At 44.4% G+C, this 16,412-nt stretch overlaps 1 protein-coding gene across 3 annotated transcripts; it reads right to left on the bottom strand.

Moving 5' to 3' along the window:
• Positions 1–12,064: 12,064 nt before the first annotated feature.
• On the bottom strand, positions 12,065–13,109 carry LOC101768492. Of its 3 annotated transcripts, none has more exons than XM_004979353.4 (2): positions 12,394–13,109; positions 12,065–12,302 (listed from the first exon to the last, which is right to left on the bottom strand). In XM_004979353.4, exon 1 carries the CDS (start codon positions 13,037–13,039, stop codon positions 12,434–12,436), a length of 606 nt encoding a protein of 201 aa, XP_004979410.1. In that variant the 5' UTR covers positions 13,040–13,109; the 3' UTR covers positions 12,065–12,302; positions 12,394–12,433. The 3 variants fall into 3 exon arrangements, with proteins under 3 accessions (XP_004979410.1, XP_004979411.1, XP_004979412.1); XM_004979354.4 differs by having other exon boundaries at positions 12,432–13,109; XM_004979355.4 differs by having other exon boundaries at positions 12,487–13,109.
• Positions 13,110–16,412: the final 3,303 nt, after the last annotated feature.

The raw sequence follows: 16,412 nt of genomic DNA, 5'->3' as shown, positions 1-16,412 counted from the left end.
TGATGTCCTGATCGGCCTCATCAGGGACATCCGACCCGACGCTAGCTCCCGCCGTTCTGTTTTACCTTTTCCGCTGCTCTTGAACTTGTAAAACTCTGATTTTCGAACCAGTATTGAAATAAATTGTTGAACTTGTTTAATCTGGATGATCTGTTGTATTCTCTGGAACCACTCACCTTCGTGTGAGCTATGCTAACTTGATCCTGTACAAGTGGTTTTATCGGATGAAATCCGACGAATCGTCGAGTTAACTTGATTAAAGCATATGATCGCATGATAGGCGACTTAAATGTGCTTTAGCTAAGTTAATCCAAGGTGTTCCGCCACACTCGGCCGGCCGTGTGCCCCCATGCGGGACGGTCCTGTGCCTGTGCGATCTATTCCAAGAAAAAGATAGGAGTGAGTTGTGAGAAGAATAGAAGTCTAGGGGGTTATAGGATAAAGTTCAGGAGTTATGTTTAAGGTGGGAATTTGTCCAGGGGTGTAGGCACAAAAATCAGGGACCTTTGCACGATTAAACTGTAGACTTGAGGGCTAGAATGCAAGTTTGCCTCGGTTTTCTTTTTTTCCTAGATCTAAAAAGGCTAAAAATTAGAAAAGGCATAGAAAAGTGTAGAAAAATGGTAAAAATGCAAGATGAATTTTGTTAGACTCAGTACAATGTGTAGTTTCATATAAATATAAGTTTGCGCATGTATCTATTAGAATTAATGTTATATGATTTAATCCTTGTTTAAGCTATTTTAAATCATAGCAAATCACAAAAAAATGCTAAAAAGGTAAATCTAACTCTCAAGTGCTTGTGCCAGAGAATAGAAGCTTGGAAAAAATGATTTTGAGCCTAGCTCAGATGTTTAACTCTCTGTTTTAGTTTTATAACTACAATCTAAGGTTTAAATTATCTTTTGCACAACATTTAAACCAGAGATGATAAAAATGTGAAACAAATTGGAATAGGTTAGTCGGTGTAGTGTAGTTTGTAGGAAAAATAAAGAACCTGGCCAGAAGCAGAAACAAAATCACTTTCCAATTTAGAGAAAGATAAATGGGGTATATATGAAATAGATATCCTTCATTAAAAATCATGAAAATTTCACCAAAGGCTCTGTATTACCCATATAACTCACTGTTAAAATTTCATGACCAGTTTCATTATGGTTTCTATTTTAAAAAATGTTTATGTATATGCCACCTTAGGGTAATAAAGTAATTCTAATTCTTTTTATGCACCTCCAATGGATCTCAAATTTATGTAGTAGCTTATCTATGACAAAGTTAAGTCGCTGTTAAATTTGTAGCTTCATAGCTTGCTGTTTGGTTGACAAAATAAATTTTGGAAGATGGACCTAATTACATGGAAGAAAGAAACTTTAGGTAATGATAATGGTAATTTTCGGAAGAGGTACGAAAAACATTTAGAAACTTAACAAACTTTCTGATCTGAAGTTAATCAACTCGTTTTACGTATATGTGTACACAATCACCATCAAAATAAACCCCGGATTTTATGCTCCAACACACCTTACCTCATGACGAAAATGAAAGGTTAGAACCTTGTTTAGGTAAATGTGGTTGTAATGTAATTTATACTTCAGTAATAATTCCTGCATGTGAAAGCATGAAAGATTGAACTTGTTGCATTTGCATTTCGTGTAGAAGTAAACCTTGCTGACGGCACGTACGAGCTGCACCCGGCGCTAGAAGAAGAAACCGTAGCGGATCTACACCACGCCAGAGCTGAGCCCATACCGGCACCAGCCGAGGACCAGTTCACTAACTCCCTTTGTGAAGGCAAGCCCCGGAGCATGATTCCTATCTTGACATACTTGCAATGCAGTTGGTTGCTTTGATTGCGCATTTACGTTCCAGAAGTTGATTGAAACTTTAGATGCATGAACTTAGTACCCTTGATATGAAGACTAGTATATTAAGTCAAGTAGTTGCAATGCTTAATAGGACTTGGTAAAAGTCGAGTGATTTCCTGTCACTCGTGAGTTATACGAGTTGATTGCTTTACTTATGTTGCAACTATAAGGACGATGTACGGGGCCGGGCTTATGTTCGGTACTCGGTGGTTTGCCTCGTCTGTCTACATGAAATTGGACTAAGTTCGAGATGTGATAGTGTTCGTGATCAAGTGTTTGAAAGTACTAATCTCATACCTAGTATGGGATTGGGAAGCCTAGTACCTGATTGAACCGGGACGTGAGCGGATCGCCCCACTATCTCTGGAAACTTAGTTTTCCCCTGGTGCATCATTTGGTGACAAGTGCGGTCATAGTACAATGTAGTTCGGGTCTATGGAGCCTTGTACCAAGGGAAGTAGGCCCGACACGGGTCTTGGAATTGATGGGGACGGCTAACAAATGAAGCGACCACTCATGGTGCGCGGATATCGTGGGATTAGGTCGCCATGCATGGTTAAGAAATTTGAATCGATTCGTCTGCCTCTTATAGTTTGGGACTACTTGAGTAAGAATGGAATATGATGATGACTTAATGTTGTTACTTGTTATTAATTGCTTGAAAAACTATGCTTTCTTAGTATAGTTGTTAACTTAGAATGGTAAACAACAGTAGAACTTGTGGCTAAAATATTGAAAGTAAGGACCTACTCTAGTCGCTTTTGGCAAAAACAAACCCCAGAGCTAAAAAGCCTGCGTGTCTAGGAGTTGGTGGAGTAGTTACCACCTGATGGGTAAGCCTTGTTGAGTATTACTATACTTAGCGTTGCTTGTGGCTATGTTTTTCAGGTTTGCTGTTGTTTTGGGTGCTAGTCTTACTTGGCCTACCTAGCTTCCTCCGGGTTGAACGACCAAGTGGGATTCCTCCTCGGACGGCGAGGATAGAGGTCATTGATGTCATGATCTGCTTCGTCATGATATCGTGTATCGACGTTTAGCTTCCGCATGTTTTACTTCTTCATTATTTGAAACCTTGCAAATTCTATTTGAATTTCGAAAACTCTGATGTAATAAGTTGTTGAACTATGTTAATGTGATGGGAATGTTGTAATCTCTATAACCACTCACCTTCGTGTGAGCAATGCTTCTCGATCCTGACTATGTGGTTTATCGGATGAAATCCGACGGACGACTAAGTTGACTTGTTAAGGTGCAAGATCGCGTGTTAGGCGACTTAAGTGCACTTTAGCCAGGTTTATTTAGGCAGTTCTGCCACAACTGGTACCAGAGCTTGAAAGCATGATAGAGAAAACAACAGACCTTAAACACCTTTTCTAAATAAAACTTGCAAGAAATTAGTTTGAAAATCTCGTACGGTCGTTAAGGATGAACTTAGTACGATAAGCCCTAGGGGATATTGGTTAATTTCAGGTGGTTATTAACTATTGGTTATTTATACTGACTTCCAGCACTTTTCGCCCACGTTTATCATATGTGCGCAGAGTTCCGCATCGCGAGTATGCGAGGGGTGATAGGAATTCTATTCAAACGAACCTATCATCATGGTTGTTTTCGCCCACGTTTATTACATGTGCAAAAGTTTCCATATGTTAAATCATGCGAAGGGTGGTATGGTTCGATTCCAACGAGCCTATCATCATGGTTATTCGTCCACGTCTATTATACGTGCAAATAGTTTTTAAACTCACAAGTATGCAAAGGGTTATATGGTGCTATTCAAAAGGACCTATTTCCACGGTTGTTGCGCTGTCCATGCAATGTTAAACGCATGGGTGTCATTTCTATAGCGAATGGTAATGAATGAGGAGGCTTTCGTGAGTGCTGGCACGAAAGGTTCAAGCTATTTTGTTATCTTCAGCAGATACCTAACCACGTTTGCGTAAGTTGACGTGTAGCAACTCGACTAGTTATTATAGTGAGAGCCGTATTGTTGCCTTGCCACTAGCACTAACCACGTAAGTCCAAAACTTTTTGGCAATTGTTTCAGTTGAGAGGATGATTTAGGACGTGTATGCATCATGAGATAAAATTTAGTGGAACTAAAAGAATAAAAAAATTGATTCGCAAATGAGTTTAAAAAGTTACACCGCGTTAAGGATTTTCTAGCTATCCTTTTCAACAAATGGTTAGTCTTGTAAAAAAAATATTCAGGTTGTTTCTATATGTTATCTCCTAAAACTTTATATAATAAAGTTGTCTCAAAACTTTTAAATAAGTTTCTGGTGAAATTTGGTAAGCTTTGCCCATGTAAGTAAAGAAATATGATTAAAATTGTAACCGCCTCCGCTGAAAAACACTGTTTGAGCACAAGTAAAAGTTTCACTTTTTCGACCACCTTAAGGACTTTTTATGTTAATCACCCTTAAACAAAACTTGTTAATCACTGAGCAGATAACATTGTGGTAAAAATTCAGTTCAAATGGATCAACGGTTTAAGAGATATGATCTGTTCATTCCTGCGGTATCCCTGAAAATTTCCAGAACGAACCCCACTGTGAGAATTATGGTTTATCATCTTCTTAGCCCTTGTTTCAGCCAAAACCTTGAATACCAAGCTTGTTGGAAATCATCTCAAGAGACTTATGGTAAAATATCCAAATTTTTGGGTCACTTCTTTGAGAGTTATGCTCAGTTTACTTCTGCGCTGTCTCTGAAATTCCCGCATGTACCACCTGTTAAAAACGTGAGCATCTCACATTGATAGGAGTAGTTTTAGCTCCACCGTTGAATACCAAACTTGTTATCAACTTTCTGAAGAACAAGCTGGTGAAATGTGAGAAGTTCTGGATGAATACTCGCTGAGTTGTGAGTTTTTCTCTAACTTACCAAAAATCTGTTTGGAATTCTAAAATATGGGTTCCATTCTCACTTAACGTTTCCCTTGTTTCCGATCACTTTCAAGCTGTGACTCGAATACCAAAGTTGTGTGAAAACTTGTGTTCTAACCGCTTGTAAAATTCAGCTCCTTTGGATATGTCAAACTCGTGTTAGAACCAAATTCTACCGCACAGCTTGCTGAAAAACAGCTGGACAGCAACTCGCTAAACTCACTTTTCGACCCATTGCTCTCAGTTTCGGCCAGCAAGCGTAATACAAAAGTTGTTATGTATGAAACCTCCTGGCCACTGACAAAAGATGAGAAACAATGTGCATTGGGAAGAAGAGATATGCACCTACTCAATAAAAGATCTTATTGTTGTTTTTCTCACTATTGGCAAGATGAACACTCATGTTTCGGCATATAATTTTTCCTTGTGGTAAGCAAGCTTTCGAATTATGTGACTAATGGGAAGATACACTCTTGCAGATGGTGCGCGACACTCGCTCAAGATCATTCCCAAGTGGTAGCGAGGATGGGTAAGCACCTCCGCCACCACCGCATCCACCGCCTTCGCTAGAGGCGATCTTGGCTGCTCAAACTAAGCTGTTAAGGCACATAGCCCAGGGGCAACCACAGCAGCCTCAGGGAGGACGAGTTCCTCAGCAACCTCATGTTGCTCGCTATGAAGACTTCTTGGGAACGCAGCCCCCGCTCTTCCACAAGTCGAACGATCCTCTCGATGCGGATGCGTGGATTCGTACTATCGAGCCCAAGTTCTCGCTCCTCACCACACACTGCCCAGATGAAAACAAGGCCCGATTCATAGCACAGCAACTGCGTGGTTCTGCCCATCTCTGGTGGGACCACTACCACGCAATGCTACCGGCAGATCATGTTGTCAGCTGGGAAGAGTTTAAGACGGCTTTCAGGGACCATCACATCCCTGAGGGTCTGTTACAGCGCAAGTTGAATGATTTCCTTGCTCTCACCTAGGGCTCCCGCAATGTATTGCAGTAGCACAGGCCTTCAATGACTTGTGCAGGTATGCAGATTATCATGCGGATTCGGACCAAAAGAAGTGAGACTATTTTCGTAGGGGCCTGAATCTGAAGCTTAAGGAAAGGTTGAACCCTATCAAGGTCGACACATATAATGAGCTGGTAAATCTAGCAATATCGCAGGAAGACTGCATGATGGCTATTACGGACGAGAAAAAGAGGAAGGCTCCAATGTCATCATCCAGTGCTCTAGCTCAGAGATTCCAGTTGGTTTCCCCACCAGTGCCTTGCAGGCCTACACAATCTAGGAGATGGGTCGCTCGTCCTCCACTGCAGGCAGCACCTTGTTTCCTAGGATTTCAACCACAGGGGCCACGGCCAAACCTTCCACCGCTATTGCGCCCTGGAAATGGAAACCGCTGTTTCATCTGCGGAACCACTGGGCATTTCGCGAAGGATTGGCCTCAGAACAAACATCAGAGGCCTGGTCAGAACAATGCCATGATCAACAAAGGGAAGAGGCCAAAGGTGCAAGTTCGTCAGGGCCGATTGAACTTCACCAATCTGGCAGAACTCCCAAAAGGCGCTCCAGTGATGACGGGTACTTTTTCTATTCATCATCACCCTGCCTTCATGTTGTTTAATTCCGGCATTTTTTTCCACAATTTTGCTAGTCGATGAGCATTGCAAGCATAGTCGCACTAGTTCTTTTCATTTACTCGAATCTCGGGGCGAGATTCCGTTTAAGGGGGTAGGCTGTAACAACCTAGCCTAATTAAATCGGGTTTAACCCTAAGTGAAGCCATTAGAGCCTAAGAGAGCAATTAACAGATTTTTGGACAAGTAAAAGGTTGCTTTTGCCCTCAAGAGCTTAAAGAGTGTTTAGGCAGTAATTCAAATTTTTATATAAGAACTTAAAAATTTATCCAACTAAGAGTTGTAGAACTTATCTTCCCAAACAACTTTTGTTTTTGGCGTTTTGTTTGAATCTGAGCAAAAGGCTTTCAAGAACTCAAAATTCAAATCTGTGCCAAATTAAGAAAAACATGAAAAACCCAAACTTTGAAGCCCTTTATCTCACAATTTTTTAATGTAAACTCAAAACAGACCTTTTATAAAATTTTTAGTGCTACAAGTCCTTAACCATTTAAATTATTAGGGCTAGGCCAAAATCTGCACAAAAGGTTTTTAAAAACGAGGTCAAACATAGCTAGTTTGGTTAACACGAGCAGCTCGGCTGAAATGTTTTTAAGTCTGAAAACTTCAGTTTTTGAAGAACTTTGACACGATTTATCTCTGAATCCATTTGAAATCTGGGCAAAAACCTTTAGTAAAGTTTGAACTCGGTTGTTAGGACAACAATTTTTGTAAAGGGAGCCAACGTGGTTTAGTTCAAAAATCGCGCGCAATATGGCCCCAAAGTCCAGCCCTGCAACTATCCCGCGTTCTCGCCCTGCGCTAGAGCATGCTGCATGTCGCCCGCCCTGTGGTGCAAGCTCGCCCGTGCCGCCCCCGTCGCCCAACCCGCGCTCGCGCGCTGACTTGTCGACGCTCCGCCTCGCCTGCCGCATCACAGCAGCTCCGCCAATGCCCGTCCAGCATGCCCCCGATGCCTTGCCATGTTGCTCTAATCCTCGCACCACCCCCAGGCCTTGAGTCAGCTTTATCCTCCAAGCTAGAGCCTCCCCAAACCAAGCCTTCCTCCATTATTGCCCCAAACAGCCAGCTCGAGAGGTTCCTGTTCCTCGGTGAAATCCGGCTAGCTCCCTCTGCCTTCGCCAAATCCCTCAAGCCCTAAGCTTCTACACTCCCTTGGCTCCACCCTCAGCCCCTCCTCACCACCTGACGTCCATCCCTTGGCCCAGAATCAAAGTTTCCCCAAGTTCTAGGAACTTTTCAACCACCGGTTCAACCCCAACGTGGTGCCTCTACTCCCGGCACCCCTCGCCACCAACTAACGCGTCTAACAGAACCTCGGTGAGGTCCTGACCGTGTTGCTCGCGTCCGTTTTCCGTTTTCATTGAGCTTCCAACCTCATTCCCTAGCGTGTCACCGGCCGGGCGCCACCGCCCGCGGAGCTCCTGTGCGCCCCTGTTCCCTTACCTGCGTCGCGCCAGGGAGACCCCTTGGCCTGGGCATGGCGCCACCCCCTCCCCTAGTGCCGCCGCACCTTCTTTACCCTCTCCCCGGCCTGCCGTGTGTCCCATGTGTGACAGTCCTGTGCCTGTGCGATCTGTTCCAAGGAAGAAGAAGATAGGAGTGAGTTGTGAGAAGAATTGAAGTCTAGGGGGTTTATGGGATATAGTTTGGGAGTTATGTTTAAGGTGGGAATCTGTCCAGGGGTGTAGGCACAAAAACCAGGGACCTTTGCCCGATTAAACCGTAGACTTGAGGGCTAGATTGCAAGTTTTCCTCGGTTTTCTTTTTTCCGTAGATCTAAAAAGGCTGAAACTTGGAAAAGGCATAGAAAATGGTAGAAAAATGCTAAAAATGCAAGATGAATTTTGTTAGAGTCAGTATTCTGTGTTGATTTATATGAAAATACGTTTGCACATGTCTCTGTTAGAATTAATGTTATATGATTTAATCCTTGTTTAAGCTATTTTAAATCATAGCAAATCACAGAAAAATGCTAAAAAGGTAAATCAAACTCTCAAGTGCTTGTGTCAGAGAATAGAAGCTTGGAAAAAAAAGATTTGGAGCCTAGCTCAGATGTTTAACTCTCTGTTTTAGTTTTACAACTACAATCTAAGGTTTAAATTATCTTTTACACAATATTTAAACTAGAGATGATAAAAATGTGAAACAAATTGGAATAGGTCAGTGGTGTAGTGTAGTCTGTAGGAAAAATAAAGAACCTGGCCAGAAGTAGAAAGAAAATCACTTTCCTTTTTAGAGAAAGATAAATGGGGAAAATATATGTGAAATAGATGTCCTTCATTAAAAATCATGAAAAATTCACCAAAGGCTCTGTATTAACCATATAACTCACTCACTGTTAAAATTTCATGACCAGTTTCATTATGGTTTCTATTTTAAAAATGTTTATGTATATGCTACCTTCGGGTAATAAAGTAATTCTAATTCTTTTTATGCACCTCCAATGGATCTCAAATTTATGCAGTAGCTTATCTATGACAAAGTTAAGTCGCTGTTCCAATTGTAGCTTTATAGTTTGCTGTATGGTTAATGAAATAAAATTTTGAAGATGGACCTAATTAAACGGAAGAAAGAAACTTTGAGTAATGATAATGGTAATTTTCGGAAGAGGTACAAAAAACATTCAGAAACTTAACAAACTTTCTAATTTGAAGTTAATCAACTCGTTTCACATATATGTGTACACAATCACCATCAAAATCAACCCCGGGTTTTATGCCCCAACACACCTTACCTCACGACGATAATGAAAGTTTAGAACCTTGTTTAGGTAAATGTGGTCGTAATGTAATTTACACTTCAGCAATAATTCCTGCTTGTGAAAGCATGAAAGATTGAACTTGTTGTATTTCCATTTCGTGTATAAGTAAACCTTGTTGACGGCACGTACGAGCTGCACCCAGCGCCAGAAGAAGAAGCCGTAGCGAATCTACATCACGCCAGAGCTGAGCCCGTACCGGAGCCAGCCGAGGACCAGTTCGCTAACTCCCGGTGTGAAGGCAAGCCCTGGAGCATGATTTCCTATCTTTAAATACTTACAATGCAATTGGTTGCTTTGATTGCGCATTTACGTTCCAGGAGTTGATTGAAACCGTAGATGCATGAACTTAGTACCCTTGATATGAACACTAGTATATTAAGGCAAGTAGTTGCAATTTTTAATAGGGCTCGGTAAAAGTCGAGTGATTTCCTATCACTAGCGAGTTATAGGAGTTGATTGCTTTACTTATGTTGCAACTATAAGGATGATGGAAGGGGCCTGGCTTATGTTCGATACTCAGTGGTTTCCCCCGTCTGTGTACATGAAATTGGACTAAGGTTGAGATGTGATAGTGTTCAAGATCAAGTGTTTGAAAGTAATAATCTCATACCTAGTATGGGATTGGGAAGCCTAGTACCTGATTGAACCGGGATGTGAGCGGATCGCCCCATTGTCTCTGGAAACTTAGTTTTCCCCTGGTGCATCATGTGGTGACAAGTGAGGTCATAGTACGGCGTAGTTCGGGTCTATGGAGCCTTGTACCAAGGGAAGTGGGCCCGACATGGGTTTGGGAATTGATGGGGATGACTAACAAATGAAGCGACCACTCATGGTGCACGGATGTCGTGGGACTAGTCTGCCATGCATGGTTAATGAATTCGAATCAATTCGTTTGCCTCGCACAGTTTGGGACTACTTGATCGCTATGCTACACTGAGTAAGAATGGAATATGATGATGACTTAATATTGTTACTCATTATTAATTGCTTGAAAAACTATGCTTGCTTAGTATAGTTGCTAACTGAGAATGGTAAACAACGGTAGAACTTGTGGCTAAAATATTGAAAGTAAGGACCTACTCTAGTCACTTTTGGCAAAAACAAACCCCAAAACCAAAAAGCCTACATGTCTAGGAGTTGGTGGAGTAGTTACCACCTGACGGGTAAGCCATGTTGAGTATTAGTATACTCAGGGTTGCTTGTGGCTATCTTTTTCAGGTTTGCTGTTGTTTTGGGTGCTAGTCTTACTTAGCCTACCTAGCTTCCTCCGGGTTGGATGGCCAAGTGGGATTCCTCCTCGAACGGCGAGGACAGGGGTCATTAATGTCATGATCTGCTTCGTCATGATATCGTGTATCGACGTTTAGCTTCCGTATGTTTTACTTCTTCGTTATTTGAAACCTTGCAAATTCTGTTTGAATTTCGAAAACTCTGATGTAATAAGTTGTTGTCTATGTTAATGTGATGGGAATGTTGTAATTTCTGTAACCACTCACCTTCGTGTGAGCAATGCTTCTCGATCCTGAGTATGTGGTTTATCGGATGAAATCCGATGGACGACTAAGTTGACTTGTTAAGGCGCAAGATCGCGTGTTAGGCGACTTAAGTGCACTTTAGCCAAGTTAATTTAGGCGGTTCCGCCACAGCTGGTACCAGAGCTTGAAAGCATGACAGAGAAAACAACAGACCTTAAACACCTTTTCTAAATAAAACTTGCAAGAAATTAGTTTGAAAATCTCGTACGGGCTGGGCCCCTAGTTCTACTCGGCACGCCTCCGCGGCCCTTGCCAGTCCCCCCTAGGGGGCTAGGCGCTTAATTCTACTCAGCGCGCCTCCACGGCCCTTGCTACTCCCCCCTCGGGGGCTGGGCGCCTAATTCTACTTGGCGCGAGCTAAAATCAAATGCCCGGTACTACATGACACAAAGCGTGTATGAACAGCCCAAGACAAGAAGCTACAATGCAGAAGATGGAAAAGTGCAATATGAGAAAGCTGCGCTCGAGGCCTGCCTCAGCGGTGTCCTGGATAAAGTCTGGAGCACACGATGCTCCTTCGTCACGAGGATTCTTCTAGCATCATGACCTCCCGACTCGATCGCAGAGACTGTAGAGGAAAGAAACACCTATGTATTCTTCACGAGAATTCTTTTGGCATCATGAACATTGGTGTAAACTTATGAAATACAAAAGGCAAGATTCTAAGCATGTACAACTAAGGTGGCATCCCTTAGGCTTGTCTTACAGCCAAAAGAGAAGGCTGCAGCGAATGTGCAAGCAAAAGTTAATGGAGCAACAAACTAAAAAAGAAGCCAGCTAGGTCAACACGGATCTGGAAGGAGTGGAGGACAAAGCAAGTAAACGCAGCATCAACTTGAGCAAATCAAGTATTATGGCTGATAGGATGTTATCACCCTTAGAAGAAATATATATGGCCGGTATTTTGTTCATCATCGTCCTTTGATAATTTTGGTCCAGTAGAGGTTTTTTTTGCACAAAACCTTAGCCAAAAAACACATCTAATTATTTGGAAGATTTAACCTACTACTTTAATTAATTAAGTGGAATGATAATTACAATGAAGTTAATGCGGATATGATGCGTTTATATGATATTTTATTTCCATTTGATGATTTTAGAAGTCCAGTTCGTGGTTGATAGTATGTTGCAAACATGAATTATATGCTTCCTACTTTAGTAATACACACGAAGATCTTTGAACCCTTTATGTTTTTTAAAAGGAGTTCTTGTTGTTGGGAGCTGGGTTATATATATCATAGATGAAATAATTACCTAGTGGATGCTATTTATGTTGAGGAAATACTTTGTGTGACGCTCTATATGTTAATGATCGTGGTTTATATGGTTGGTTTGATCTTGGAACATTTGCTTCCTCCTTCAAGTGTGATAAACTTTTTGTCTATTTAAACTTGATGAAGGGTTACATTTAACTTCCACATATCCACTCACGAATAGATGTTCATTTCCTCATAGATACAAATGCTATATATATTTCCCATGGACACCCTGCTTGCACATCCTGTTATGTTGATTGGTAACAGCTCCTCGGAGTCGCTTTGCTCGTCCTTACTCTCGTTTGCCTTCACGCCACTCTGAGTTAAAAGGTATGCTCCCTGGTCCCTGAGTTCAAAGACACGCACGTCATGTTTTGAAAAAAAAAACTACTCAGACCTCTGCTTGTGGTTGAGCCATCCATATACGTCATACGTACATGCATTATTCCTGTTCCTCATGACGGTATGTGTATACCTTCATGGCGCAACTGTACCATGAACCACGGAGTCACGGGGTTTTTGTTTGTTACCGTAAGCGCGCACGCCATAGCCAAGGTATTCACCCTGCCACCGCTCGCGTGCACCCCTCCTGTACGCCTCGTATTGGTGCGCGACGTCGTGGTAGCTGCCAGCGCCCTTCTTCTCCGGCTTGTTCGCCTCGTGGTCGTAGCGGCGCACGCCGCCCTGGCCGCGGGAAATTTCCTTCTCGTCGCTCTCGTCATCGTCGTCGTCCTCACTCTCGCTGTCATCATCCTCATCACTATAGTACCCGCCGCCACCCCTCGCACCACCACCCTTGTAGTTACTAGGGTACTCTACGGCAGTTTCGCCATGGCGCGTCCTCGCCTTCGGCTTGGTCTCACCCTTGTTGCTGGAAGCACCGGCACCCCTCACACCACCCTGGTGGCGAGGGGAATCTGCGGCGGCGGTTTGGCCATACAGCAGCTGGTTCCGGAAGTAGGCGTTTCTGGCAGCGTCCCTGAATATCGTCTGCCGCTGCCCATGGTAAGGGTAACAGTGGGACACGATGGAGGCCCCGGCGAAGTCTGTGTTAGGGTCATATTTTTTGTCCCTCGACGACATGGTAACAGTTTGCTCTGGGTTCTCTACGAGCTGCTGGGACGGCCGGTTGCTCGTCAGGACGTCTCCTCAGTGCTCTTGCTTTATAACCATCCCGTGGGTCGACCATGTCGTAATTGTTCGAGACTGATCGAACAAGACTGGGACGTCGTATATATCTCTAATTTCTTTCGGTTACAGAATATATCTTTCTTTGAGGGGTCATAGAATATATCGTGATCAGTATCTTATTGTGTGGCGCATATGTGAAAGAAAAGAAAAGATCCTATTCGCGTTGTGCCGGCCTCTTCTTTCGACCGGGGATGCTTATCCCCTATTTTATAGTATACTAACTAAACATTTTTTCCTCGAGATACGCTGCAGGTGGAGCGTACACTAATAAACACTATAAACGCACAGATCTACATCCTCATTTTTATTCCCTCCGTTTCAAATTATAAGTTATTATGACTTTTTCTAAGTTCATAAATTTTGCTATGAATCTAGACAGAATATCTCTAGATGCATAGCAAAATTTATGAATAAAAAAAATTAAAATAATCTATAATCTATACCTATTATTGCAGCGAGCAACGTCTCTGACAACAATTTTTGGCCGTCGCGCTCGTTTCGCAAAAAACCCCTCAGACTTTTGTGAAATCAACCCGCAGTCCAATTGTGAATATAGGGCAGCTCGGGTGGAAAAAAGAGGAAAGCGAGGGATTAAAGGGAAAAGAGATTAGCTCCCTCGTCCCCCTCCCTCGGGGGATCGAGATCCGCCGCACTCCGTCTGGCCGTCCGGCTCCGGGCCCGGCGCCGCCCGGCAGTGGACAGGCGGGCGACGGCCGGAGCGGGGCGCCCCGATGCTCCCCCGCGCTGCCCCTGCGTGCGGCCTCAGCCAGAGCTCGTCGGCGTCTGGGAAGGCGCCGTCGGGGGAGCACGGCTGCAGGCACTAGAGGCAAGCGGTCCGTCAATAGGCCACGCGCTCCATGTCCCTCGCTCCGTGCGACATCGGCAATCCGTTTCACGTCTTCGCGCGCGGAAGCGTCGGATCCATCACCCCCTCCCGTCCGCACGAAAAAATCGCCCCCTCCGCTCCCTCCCGTCCGCTCGCTCCATCCCACCGTCCGCTCCCCCTCCCTGCGTCCCCGCCGCGCTGCCACCGCTCCCCTCCCTGCATCAGCACCGCGCCACCTCCCGACGACTCCTCCCTGTGTCGCCGCCGCCTCTACTCCTCCCTCCGTCCGTGCCTCGCCTCCTCCCCACGGTCACGCCTCCCCCGTCTGCCAACATGCCTCGCCAGCTCCGGGCACCCATCCCCTCCCCATCGCATCCCCCCATCGTAGCCACGCGTGGGTAGGGAGCGGCGTCGGATTGGGAAGCCGGATGCCCGCGAAGGGGGCGGGCTCGGCAAGGGGTGCCTCGGGGATCGTGGATTCGGCGACGGCTGCTGCCTCCCTTTCCTCGCTCCGCTCCTACGGCAGCGGCTAGCGCCCGAGATCTAAAGGCAGCCAATCCCGACACCATCCAAGGTAAAATATTGAAAGTGAGGACCTACTATAGTTGCTTTTGGCAAAACAAACCCCTCAGCCAAAGAGCCTTGCATGTCTAGAAGTGGTGGAGTAGTTTTCCCCACCGGTCGGTTAAGTCTTGTTGAGCTTAGAAGCTCAGCCTTGTTGTGGCATCTCTTTTCAGGTGAAGTTGAAGCTTCTGAGTGTGCTACTGTTGGCACTTGGCCGCCCCAGCTTCCTCCTGGGTGGACGGTCGAGTGGGATCCTTCCTTGGATGGCGAGGAGAGGAATCACTGATCTCCTGATCGGCCTCATCAGGGACATCCGACCCCGGCGCTAGCTTCCGCTATTTCATCTTTCCGCTGGTTTTGAATCTTGTAAAACTCTGATTTTTGAACCAGTGTGTAATGAATTGTTGAACTTGTTTAAATTGGTTGATCTATTGTATTCTCTGGAACCACTCACCTTCGCGTGAGCTATGCTAACTCGGTCATGTCTAAGTGGTTTCATCGGATGAAATCTAACGGATCGTCGAGTTAACTTGATTAAAGCATGGGATTTGCGTGTTAGGCAACTTGACCGTGCTTTAGCTAAGTTAATTCGAGGTGTTCCGCCACACCTGGTCTAGTCATGGAGCCCGCGTAGTTGTTGGTGAAAGCCTTTGTCAAATCCTCCCAAGAGTCAATTGTTCTAGGCTTAAGTGACTCAAGCCATGTTAGGGGCGCGGGTTCCATGCATATGGGGAAATGGATGACTTTTGTGTCATTATTGCCTCTTGCTGCTTCAACTGCCAACAAGTAGCATCGGAGCCATTGAATTGGGTCTTGCTTGCCATCATACTTGGTGATTCCTGTTGGCTTAAATTTTTCGAGTAGTCTTGTTCTCATTACCCATGTTGTGAAGGCGGGGAAATGGTTGTAGTTGTCGGCTTCACGCTCGCGGCGACTATTGATTATTTCTCGTAGATCACTAAAATTTGATACTTCATTATTTTTCTTGATATGGCGAGGACTTTTTATGGAATTAGTGCAGCTAGCCTCTCCAACGTCCTTATGTCGTACTAGGGCTTCGCGTTTGCTCAGTCCTTGGCTATGTTGCCTTGGTTGGTTGACTACCTTGTTGTTATTTCTTTGTGCTTCGTGGAAACCATTGTTGACTGCGGCACCCCTACTACCCTCTTGATGAGCTGAATTGCGAGGAATAGATGGGATTGGTGATTCTTTATCGAGTAGCTTGTAAGCTTATTCTACGAGTTGTACAATTAGCCCATTGCCTCGCTGTGCAAGTTGAGATGTTATTTCGTTGTCTCTATCTCGAGGTATGAGAGTTGATATAAGGTTGATTGAGGCAATTGCTGCGAGTGGAGTGTTGTGCTCTTGAGCTTGTACTGCATCAAATGCTCTTTCAAGGTTTGTGATGGGAATGTTTGTAGCCAGCATTTGTTGGCGTTCAGCCCGAGTAGTATTTCGTATCCTTCTTTGGTTTCTTTGATCGGAAGTTTCATCTTGTGGAGCATTAGCTGATGACTTATCCTCTGAAATGTTGTCAAGCTGCGCTATCCGTCGAGGGGTTCTCTGTTGACTAGTACCCACATTGTTATTTTGAGTGATGACAAAGACTTCTCTGTCTGGATAGTAGCTTCCAGAGCTTGACGTTGCGATTTCTGTAGAGCTCTCCTCGCAGCTTGAAGTGAGCGGGACACCTTCTTGGTACGGTAAGTTGTCTATGTGAGCGACAAGGCGTGACTCATAGTTGTGGTTAAGGAGAGATGGCCTTATCCCTGTCCAGTGAACGAACCTGCCCTAAGGCATTGAAGTGACTACCAAACCTTGGGCTGGCCCTAGTAATGGAATTTCTTGAACGTAGTCTGAGTCGGAGTCGTCGTC

The sequence above is a fragment of the Setaria italica genome, chromosome VIII (genome assembly GCF_000263155.2).
Source record: "Setaria italica strain Yugu1 chromosome VIII, Setaria_italica_v2.0, whole genome shotgun sequence".
Lineage (NCBI taxonomy): Eukaryota > Viridiplantae > Streptophyta > Magnoliopsida > Poales > Poaceae > Setaria > Setaria italica.
The sequence above is the reverse complement of the archived record's forward strand: the minus strand, read 5'-3'. Positions and strand labels throughout refer to the sequence as shown.